Below are 10,945 nucleotides of genomic sequence, written 5' to 3' on the forward strand. Positions count from 1 at the left end.
TCCCAGCCTCAGAGGAGACAAGAGAGCAGTGGATTTATTGATTTATTTACTGTATATTGCTGCTGCCACACATCTAAAATAAACATGCGGTTTATTTCCCAGCAGTTTACCTTCACAGACATAACTGACTGTTTTTGTAACTCGTGTGTTTTTAACGTAAACTTGTGTGAATTAGAACTTAGTTTAGTACTCACATGCTGTGACAGCTACTTTCTGTCCATGTGCTTCAGATGTGTGCACTCAGAAAACTGGATATCAGAAGTTTAAACTCATATGGTTTAAAACGCATGATTACAGCGCGATAAACATGATAATCATATTAAAAGATAAAAAAATAAAAAGGACAAAAGCACTTAAGATTACAACAACAAACTAAAATTAAATTGAAAATATAAAAATAAAGCTAATTAAAAATATTAAGAAATACTATAACAGTATATAAGTAATGCTAAAATAAATGCTCATGGTCCAGAGCTGCAATATCCATTATAAATATTTATGGCAGGTTGTGGGATGCTTTACAAGGACACTGTACTAATGATATTAAAGAGGCACTATTATACATACAGTAAAGTATTCTGTGGAAGTCACTCTCTTTCTCTCTCTAACTTCATCACCCCTGTAAGATCACAAAGATTAAGCAATTAGTGTTTCAATTAAGAAAGAAAATTCACTCAACCATGCCACTGTTCACCATTCATAAATCTAATCTTCCTTTTTTCCTCACAACCCTTTTCTCAGCACCAGAAAGGAATATCAGACTCAAATATGGAGTTATATCCCGTGCCGTCCTCACAGCTGTGTCTTAATTGAGGCGACTTCCATGCCACGGTAATTTCAGACAAGTGACCTACTAGACAAATGGAAATTAATCAGTTCAGATTATTGTCATTCATATGGCCTGCACTATAAGTCTGAAATACACCCTATATAGCCAATAAAATACGGGAAATTGAAGAGGAGTGTGAATGGAAATCCATATTTAGGTCTAATATCAAAGGTAATTTCGCCAGTACATGGGTGACTATAAAGAATATTTCAAAATGAATACACACGGGTGTTTTAGTACAGGTAAGATTTGCTTTAAACATCAAGATACAAGAAGTAATCAAACTTCTTTCAAACCCACACGCACAGAGGCACACTCAAGCACACACTCCATTTTATGCATCCAATCTTTCCCAAGGGAAAACACACTGAACGAAAATAAAAGATAAGAAAGAAAATGGAAGACTTGGGCAAAGAAATAAGGACGAATGCCAAGCCGTTAAGAAATACATGTGTTTTTTTAATATATTTCTGGAGGGCAGGATTAGCCAATTGGTAATATAGGGATATTCTACTATATAAACAAACTATATTCAGAGCATGAATCAGATAATGGAGTTTATGATCCTGAATGCTGTTCTGTCAATATTTATGCTGCATAATTTATATATAAGCCAGTACTCTCTGGTTCCCCCGAGTGTGTTTTGTTGTTGTTATTGTAAGAAAGCATGTTGATGAATTCCAAACCCATTTTGAAAGAGAGACACGTCTGGAACAGAAAGCCAACTGAGGCATGACTGCCTTCCAGACGTGTTCATCTGCAGGGCTGTGAATCTGACTCTCTCCCCTCCTTTCAAACAGAGAACGCCATCCTGGCTTTCGGGAATGACACAGACCTGAAATCTGCGACCAACCAAGCTCCAGGCTCCAACACGAACACTTACAACCAGATCTTAGTTACCAGCACCGAGACCACCACTACCACCATTGGTTCTGGCATGCAGACCGAGCAGAACATCCTGCGTCCACAGATGCCCACACAGGTACCGGCCTTTATCCTGGTCCGTCTGAGTGCCAGTATGCATTCTAGGACCTTTTGAAAATCTAACTCGCTGTGTTCCTGCTAGATTTCAAACCGGGCAAAACCGATCATTCATGTTGCCTATTCATTCACGTCAGAGCTTTCTTGTGAGCGAACACAGATTTGCATTGTGTATGACATTGCATACATATTGTGTCGCAAAAATGACTTAAAATCCATTCCGACTGTCCAGACTGTAACGCATTTGGAAAAATGTATACTGTTTTAATCGGATTTCAAATCACATATGGATATGGTTTGGGTTTGTACAAATTGGATTTCTTCTTTTTTTTTTTTTTTTTGCTGTTCAGAGTGCAAACAGCTAAATGGATTGGAGTCCGATATGCTTTTCATGTCTGTCAGAACAAAGCCGTAGATGTGTGTTATAGTCTCCCTGCTGAAAGAAACAGTGTAAACCAGCCTACATGATTACTGTTGTCTGTTTCCCTGCCTGGCCAAGCTTACAACAATAGTCTGGTTTTGTGATTTTAGAGGGGATTTGTCAGATGGTCTGGACCAGACTGGAAGACCAGCTGTATACCGTCTTGTTGTTTTGTTATTTTCTAATGCAGTGGTTCTTAATTGGTTTCAATCAGGATCCAGATTTTACATTGGACTTTAAGTGGTGATTACAACACGATGCCAAAATTGTTTATTATTTAAAATTGAATTTTGAAAGTTTCATGCTCTCAGAAACCAATCATTCACTCAACAAAGCCTGTATTTATAATCAGGCACACATTCTTTTCTTTTTCATACTTTTTCACGGCTTTTGAGGATGAAACATCACATAACCTAACACTACTGCGATCACTAAGATCATTTTCTAAAAGAAATGTATCATTTTTTTCCACAAAGTGCAAGACATTTACAAGGTTACAACAGATTTCGGTTTCATATAAATTATATTCTTTTGAACTTTCTATTCATCAAAGAATCCTGAAAAAAATCAGAAAACATATTTTCCACAAAATATGTGGAATATAAATCCGCATATTAGAGTGATTTTTTAAGGATTACGTGACACTGAAGTCTGGATTAATGGTGGCTGAAATTCAGCTTTGCCTTCACAGGAATAAATTACATTTAAAAGATATTAAAATAGTTATTGGTTATTTTAAATTGTAATGATATTTCACATTACTTATGTTTTTTAATCAAATAAATGTTGTGAGACTTTTAGCAAAAGACATGGGAAGCATCTTTATCTTCCTTTTAAAAGTTGAGAAGTCTGTTCATATGTTTTATTACTATACACACCACTGGTCCATTAGAGATGAATCCATTTAGTACTGTATCTGTCCGTGATGTGATACCAATAAAAGACAGAACCAAGAAAGAAATGATGAGATGATAAAAACAGATCTCACTTGCTCTTTTTGTTCTGCAGATGAACGAGAGAGACAGACTGTGGGGCGACTCCACGCTCCCGTCCCCTGATCTCTATGACGCCAGTCCTGCAGCGGCCCACCTGGCCATGGTAATGTGGCTCCTCCCCTTCCTGCTGCTGGCTCTCTAACTTTAAAATCAAGCAACTAATCAAAGCACCACAGAACTGAGACAGCGTGCGTGTATTCATGAGTTTCGACTTCCGCATCACAATAACTCATTCGGGGAGGACGCAAAAACCGCCAAACTCTCTAAATATATCAAACCCTGCTCCATTCCTCAATGCAACATAGTGATTCATTGTCTGGGTGTTCACAATGACTGATTTCAAGAGTTTAAATAATTGTATGTGTCTCTCTCTCTTAATTTGAACTGAAGATGGTGCCCGTGTAAGATAAAACCCCCTCTCTTCAAAGCGAGCGACTGAAAGGTAGTCGACGGGTGGCTGAGTCATGCCTATGCTACAAATTTCATACAAAAAAAAAAAGAAAAGAAAAAAAACTAAATTCTACCTGTTCATCATCCATATTTTAATATCTATTTTTCCCCAGCTCTCTCAAATGGACGGTGTTGGTACGTGTGCTGTATATTCACCCGGATAGAAGTGTGTTTTGCGATGTTTGCTTGAAGAAGCACAAGAACAAGCGGTAAGAGAAAGGAAACTGATGTAATGCACTAAAAGTGTCTGCGATGAGAGCTCTTTCAGTGGGTTACAGAGACGGTCTTTATTTTTGTAATGTGGCTGTATTGTTTAGATGTAGGCTGTTTCTCCCAGCAGTCTTGGAGTGCATGGTTTGCTAAGAAAGTGGCACAGATATGAAGAGCAGAAGAGCTTAAGTATCTTAATGAATGCCATGATCACTGAGCAGTTCTTGTATACTTCACCTGTGAATATGGGTGTCTGAAATACTGCATCAAACTGCTTATTGCAAATGGAAAAAGAAGCACAAAACACCCTGTTAAAGAAAAAACACTTCCTGTTCATGTGAAGTCAAGCAGCTTAATCCCATCTCCTTACTCACTGTTCGTCTCCTCCCATCAAAACGAGCACAACGAGGGTCTGTTGATTCTCTCCAGTGACTGACGCCAGTTTTCTGCGTCCCCATCCTATGAGCACTTGGCATCTGCAGTTGTTTTGCTTTTTTTTATTCTCAAGTGTCCTGTGATGACAAACAAGGTGAGTGAAAAATAAATGCGTTGACCTCTAACAAACTTAAGAGACTATTGACCAATCAGCCTGCGACCTGCATCACAAAACGGGGCAAAGCATTTCTGTCAAATGGGTGAAAATTGTGGATTTTACTTGTTATTTCCTGAAAAATAAACCTTCCAGATACGGATGTACAGAATAATGCTTGTGTGTCCAAATATGTACATAAAGCAAGAGCATGTTTGTTATGCATTGATTTTTGGGGAAAAACCTGAGCAATCGATTTTAATATGGTGAAAATATGCTAAGATGATAATTGAAAATAGTTATATGGAAAATAGCAATGAGAAGATTCTTTAATATTTATATGTATTTTTGTTTGCCCTACAGAAGAAAGTCATACATGTTTGATTTGGAATAAATACTGTGATTAAATTCTTAAAAATAGCTGAAATCATTACCGAATGTTACCAAATTAGCCAAAAGTGGCATTAAGTATTAGAGGGGCTTCATGAATGACTGATGTTGTAATTCTTCAAGTTCTGTGTGTGTAGATTGTGTGCGGGCCTGCCGATCAGCTCCAGCTGAGGGGGTAATGAGTAACTGAGGGAGTGAAGTAACCCTCATTTATTTGGAGCACAGTCGTTGTATTGTCACCTATGAGCATCGTCTGGGTCAGCACACACACATCTACACTGCCCTTCAGACTAACAACCCCCAACAAAATAAAACGCCCACATGTAACAGTGTTGTGCTACTGCCGCAAGACATACTCAAGGAAATATGAAGGATATCTGGACTCGGGAGGAGGACAACATGGGCCAAGTCACACTTAAGCTGAAATTTTTCTTTTTATACTGTCATTATATTTCTGAATGTCTTTTTTCTGTTGAGCACAAAAGAGGATATGTTGAAGAATGTTGGTAACTAAACAGTTGCTGGTAGCCACTTACTTTCAGAGTTGGGAAAAATATATAATCAAAGACAATGAGGACCAGCAGCTGCTTGGTTACTCATTTTCTTCAAAACATCTTTTGTGCTCAACAGAAGAAAGAATCTCTTGTTGTGGGGTTGAAAAATCTCTTTTAACGGGATAGTTCACCCAAAAATGTAAATTCTGCCATTAATTATTCACCCTCACGTCCATTTTCAGAACACAAATTAAAATATTTTTCATGAAATCGAAGAGCTTTCTGACCCTGCATATAGCAACACAACTGAAATGTTTTATGGTCCAGAAAGGTAGTAAGGACATCATTAAAATAGTCAATGTGACATCAGTGATTCAACCGTAATTTTATGAAGCTACGAGAATGCCAGAATGCTGGCTCCTGCATCTGCAGCACTGCACGCATGCATTGTAGTATACTCTCGTGAATGGCAGCAAAGACTGATGCGGAAGAGAAGAAATTGTTGAATAAAACTGATTTTTTATTTTTGCCGCACAAAAAGTATTCTCGTAGCTGCATAACATTACGGTTTAACCACTGATGTCACATGGACTATTTTAACAATGTCCTTCTACCTTTCTGGGCCTTGAAATAGTTAGTTCCCTTCCTGTCTATGGGAGGGTCAGAGAGCTCTCAGATTTCATTAAAAATATCGTAATTTGTGTTTCGAAGATGAACTAAGGTCTTAATGGGTTTGGAACAACATGAGGGTGAGTAATTAATGATAGAATTTTCATTTTTGGGTGAACTATCCTTTTAAGCTTCAGAAAATGCTGACTGTCAAGTTTTTAATTTTATGTTTTTTTAAAGCAATTTTTCTAAGTAAAACGTAAAGTATGTAGCCTAAACAATTAAAAATGTAAATTAAGCTATCATTTACATAACATACTTTCCACAAAATAAAGAAAAATATGTTTGATCATTCTCCCTTAAAATAACTTTGCTTAAAGAGTTAAATGGCTGAAATTGACGAATACAGGCAACACTACAATTTGTGTAAAAACTGAGTAAATGGAATGATGTGATTTACATGATGTACTCATGGCATGCGGTTAACGAGTCCAACCGATGACTTCCTGGGTCCTGTAACTTTAAGGAATGTTCTTTTTGTTTGTTTGTTTGTTTTAGAAATGGAAAAATCATGCAGTAACAGATGCCAGCAAAATGTGGGTCAGCTAAACATCACATTCATAATAATTAAACTTGAAACATTTTCACTACAATGAAATATTAATTCAACAGAAAATTGTCCAAATTATGACACATGATTTTAATCGCTGCATACAGTCAAGAAGGTCAAGACCTCTGAGACTCCACAGGCCCCAATGACCATTTTACGGAGGGCATTTGTGAAAAGAATATTCACCTTCTCTGTTTCTGGATTCCTGCCAATGTGCTTGATAAAATGCAAATACACAGCTAATGGTGAGAATTTCCATTCAATTATGAAGCCGTAAAGTATCTGTAATATATCTGAGTGGGGGGACTTTGAAAGCTCCCTCATAATCCCATTTGGAAAATCTCTGAAGAGGCACTGGATAAACGCTCATGCCGAGCTGAAGAAGTTGTCACGATATTGTTTATCCACAGCCGCCTGCTGATAATAAGGAGATAACAAATGCATTTCATCTGTCCTGTTGTGAGAGACAAGCTTAAATGCTTCCAATAGCACACTATGCAATGAAGATAAAACAATGTACATTAGATGCCGTACTGTACCGTGCCGTTTCCCCTTGAGCTACATAAATTACTCAATAGTTTAAAAAACGCCATAGGCAGCTCGTTATCTCATTAAATAAACGATGGGTGATAAGCTAACCAAGAACACTGCAATTTCACTCAACATTAGAACAACAGATTTACAGGCATTCATTTTCATTTTACCGTTTAATTATAGATAAAATGTTCTATGTCATTCTTTATGTACGCATATAATTACAAGGTCAGTTTAAATTTCCAGGTCTTATTTTTTTTCTAAAGTAGGCAGCTAGTTTAAAGTTTGTTCATGACATTCGCCATCTTACATACAAAAGAAGCTGCAATGCAGTCACATTTCAAAAGCCTGGGACACTCCACCTGCCAAGTGCAGTAAGTCGCTTAACATAGACGGCATTCACATTATTGTCCATCACTATGTACAAAAACTTGTGTGCACTTGCTGCTACATTATACATATTAACAAACTACAGACTCCGTATCTACAGTATCAGGTGCGGTCGGTGTGTGAGGAGTACTGTTTGAGGCTTACAGAGAAAAGCAATGTGAGAATTAGCTTCCATCTGAAGGAAGAGAGACCAGCTCCTTTCATTAGACCACTTTGTGTGTGCGTGTGAGTGCGCTTTCCCTTTTGGACCCTAACAGATCGCGAGAAAAAAAACATAAATGGTCTCTCTACGACATTCTGGCTTACATTCGCACCTGATGGGTGTCACAGGACATGAATTTTCCATTGAGATCACGGACAGATTAGTAACATCCTGTTTGGACTCTCAATACTAGATGTTTGGTTCTGGTCTAGCGACTTGTGTCCCTTTATTCATGGCACTCTAAACGCACCGAGAACTGGCAAGCAGGTCATCTGTGCCGTCTCGATACAGCCGCGCACCAGGATAATGAAAGATGTAATGACTGCGCCCCTACACGCACTTACACCGGTTTAGATTTCATAATGTCACATTTGCTCACTCTATCTCTGACCTTTCCTTTGCACTAGGCAATCCACTCCATATCCTGGAGAATACCCCCGGTATCCAACGCAGGTCCAGGTTTGTGCATTTGTGTATGCAGATAATACTTCGCCAGCCCAAAATGACATCTGACATTTCGAGAAACCCAAACAAGGTCCTTGTTCGCTCTAATTCCACCCTGCTGCCTGCCTGCAGTCGCCTTTTATTTCTGCCTTCCTTGAAATGTGCCTGAGAAATGGGTTGAGATTTCAGATAAGAGAGAAGTGAGAGGAAGTAAATGATAAAAGCAGAAGCAGCACTATCATTATGGCAAACATAAACACTGACGTCTCAGATCTCTACATGAACATGTGAAAGGAGGTAATTCAAAAGAGAATGGAAGGATGTGAAAAAGCTAAAAATGTAGATCCTCTTAATGGGACAAACATGAAATGCTTGGGAGAGACATCACAGGTGACCTATAAAGTAAAACGCTTGTAAACATACCAGTTAGCTGTGTCTTATTCCTGCACATCAAATCAGAGACGTGATTAATAATTAAGAAATAAAAGCAATTTTTGACAACTACTGCCATGATTAAACAGACATAGACGTACTATATGCCTCTAAAAGACATTCTGTACTATATGCAGGTGTGTGTTTGTGTTTGAGTTATAGCCATGCAGCCAAAGAAGTCTCCAGAAGAAAATTTTGTCTGTGTGTGTTGCCTTCATCAGAGATGCAGCAGTGCAAGGATTCTTCCTCCTGATTGTAAAAATGGAATAAAATAACTGAAATAAGTTAAATATCATAAAGTGGCCCAGGATAAGTCCTAGCAGTCAGGGTCACATAAGAGTTCATTTCCTGTAGTGTTCTCTCAGCTTGGGCCAGGAGACATTCAGTTTCTCCAATCAGAGTCCGCTTGGCTTGGCTAAACCACGCAACCCAGCCATAAGCGTCCTGGCAGGGGTCCGAGGTCAGAGGTTGAGGGGTAAATGTCAGATGCAGGTGGCGGGCTGTGCTAATGGCTGCTGCTTGCGGCTACGCAACCCTCCCGACTTCTCCTTATATCCCAGACACATCTGCTGAGAGACGTCCACTAATGCACTCGCTACTGCCAGACCTGAGAAGAAAGGAAGACAAAGAGGTGTTTCTGAGCATCAGTATAATGGCCTTGGCGGCAGAGAGTGTAAAAATGTTCAGCACTCAGTGTGGGGGCCAAATGCATTGGCTCACTGACCCACCTGACTGTCCTGGAGGAGGAATACCTCCGGGGCCTCTGGGTAATCTAACAAAGATGGAGAGCACCGCTGCCTTATTCCCAAAACAGGGCTCCAAAGCTATGGGCTTAGGCACAGACTGTGAGAAAAAAGAGAAACGGTTACAAAAAAAATATACAGCGGGGTTCAGAGACCACTAGAGAAAATGCTCAGCCTAGCAAAATGAGTGAATTTTAATTGAAAATTTTACACTACAAGACAAACGTTACAAAAAAAAAAAAAAAGAATGCTTAATTTTTTTCATTTAATAAAAAAGTTATTTTTACATTATATTATATTATATAACAAAATGAGTAAATTTTAAATAAAAAATGTATACTACCATTCAAAAGTTTGGTCTTGGCAAGATTTTTATATTTTTGAGTCTCTTTTGCTCACTAAGACTGCATTTAGTTGATCATGAATACAGTAATATTGTGAAAAATTAAAATTTCAAATAAATGTTTTCTACTTTAATATATTTTAAAATGTAATTTATTGCTGTGATGCCAAGCTGAATTTTCAGCATCATTACTCCAGTCTTCAGTGTCACATGGTCCTTCAGAAATCATTCTAATATGCTGATTTGCTGCTTAAGAATAAGTTGTGCAGCTTAATATTTTTGTGAAAACCTTACTTGGGTGAACAGAAAGTTCAATATACTAGCATTTATTTGAAATCTCTTTAACAATATAAATCTTTACTTTTGATAAATTTAATGCATTCTTGTTTAATAAAAGTGTTAATTTCTGTTTAAAAAAGCATAATTTGAGAATGATCCAAAGAGCATCTTGAGTTTCATTATAAGCAAGAACATCTGACGCCTGTACAAATAAGTGCTCAAGATCTATGTACTTATTTGATTTTTGACCAAGAAATGCAGCAGTACCATATATATATTTCTTATTCTTTTAAAATCTTAAAAAGGAATTCCAGACTTGACAGAAAAAAATGAAGATTTTCATTGTGGTCTCAGACATTTGGACCCCATTGTACATATAAATGACATTATTAAAACACATGGACAGTTCTGAATCTGACTCGTTCAGTCAAATTTTCAAAATCACTCTAAAACAGCTGATATACGCACACCTGTGACACTGGTATTATAATACTGTATTATAATTTTAGCCCCTTCACCTCTTAAAGGGATAGTTCACCCAAAAATGTTAATTCTTTAATTAATTACTCACCCTCATGTCGTTCCAAACACGCAAGACCTCCGTTCATCTTCTGAACTCAAATTAAGATATTTTTGATGAAATCCGAGAGCTCTCTGACCCTCCCATAGACAGCAAGGGTACTACCACGATCAAGGCACAGAAACGTAGTAAGGACATTGGTAAAATGCGTGTGGTGCTGCTGACACAGAACACGCATGTGCTGTGCCTTGTTTACGTTCAGATCAAAGCACACGCATGTGTCGTGATATTCTCCAAAATGGCACCAGGGTGACGTGGAGGAGACGAATTGTTAAATAAAGTTGTTATTTTTGTTTTCTTTGTGCACAAAAAGTATTCTCGTAGCTTCTTAAAATTACGGTTGATCCACTGATGTCACATGGACTTTTTTTAACAATCTCCGTACTACGTTTCTGTGCCTTGACCGTCGTAGTACCCTTGCTGTCTATGGAGGGTCAGAAAGCTCTCAGATTTCATCAAAAATATCTTAATTTGTGTTCC

At 38.0% G+C, this 10,945-nt stretch overlaps 2 protein-coding genes across 3 annotated transcripts in view; one reads left to right on the forward strand and one right to left on the reverse strand.

Annotated features, from left to right (window-relative positions):
- The window catches only part of gfra4a (GDNF family receptor alpha 4a), a 126,290-nt gene extending 122,136 nt beyond the window's left edge, over positions 1-4,154 (forward strand). For both annotated transcript variants that reach the window (XM_016492646.1, XM_016492653.1), the window contains 2 exons: positions 1,630-1,811; positions 3,240-4,154. In XM_016492646.1, the coding sequence (XP_016348132.1) occupies positions 1,630-1,811; positions 3,240-3,368 (311 nt within the window). In that variant the 3' untranslated portion in view covers positions 3,369-4,154. The remainder of the gene's footprint in view (positions 1-1,629; positions 1,812-3,239) is intronic.
- A 2,429-nt stretch (positions 4,155-6,583) lies between these two features.
- Positions 6,584-10,945, reverse strand: part of LOC107693325 (attractin-like) — a 114,142-nt gene continuing 109,780 nt past the window's right edge. Inside the window, exons 26-27 of the mRNA XM_016492664.1 lie at positions 9,249-9,363; positions 6,584-9,127 (exon numbers count right to left, since the gene is read on the reverse strand). Coding sequence (XP_016348150.1) covers positions 9,003-9,127; positions 9,249-9,363 — 240 coding nt within the window. The 3' untranslated portion in view covers positions 6,584-9,002. The remainder of the gene's footprint in view (positions 9,128-9,248; positions 9,364-10,945) is intronic.

This window comes from Sinocyclocheilus anshuiensis, unplaced genomic scaffold, assembly GCF_001515605.1.
Source record: "Sinocyclocheilus anshuiensis isolate Anshui unplaced genomic scaffold, SAMN03320099.WGS_v1.1 scaffold1078, whole genome shotgun sequence".
NCBI classification, from domain to species: Eukaryota; Metazoa; Chordata; class Actinopteri; order Cypriniformes; family Cyprinidae; genus Sinocyclocheilus; species Sinocyclocheilus anshuiensis.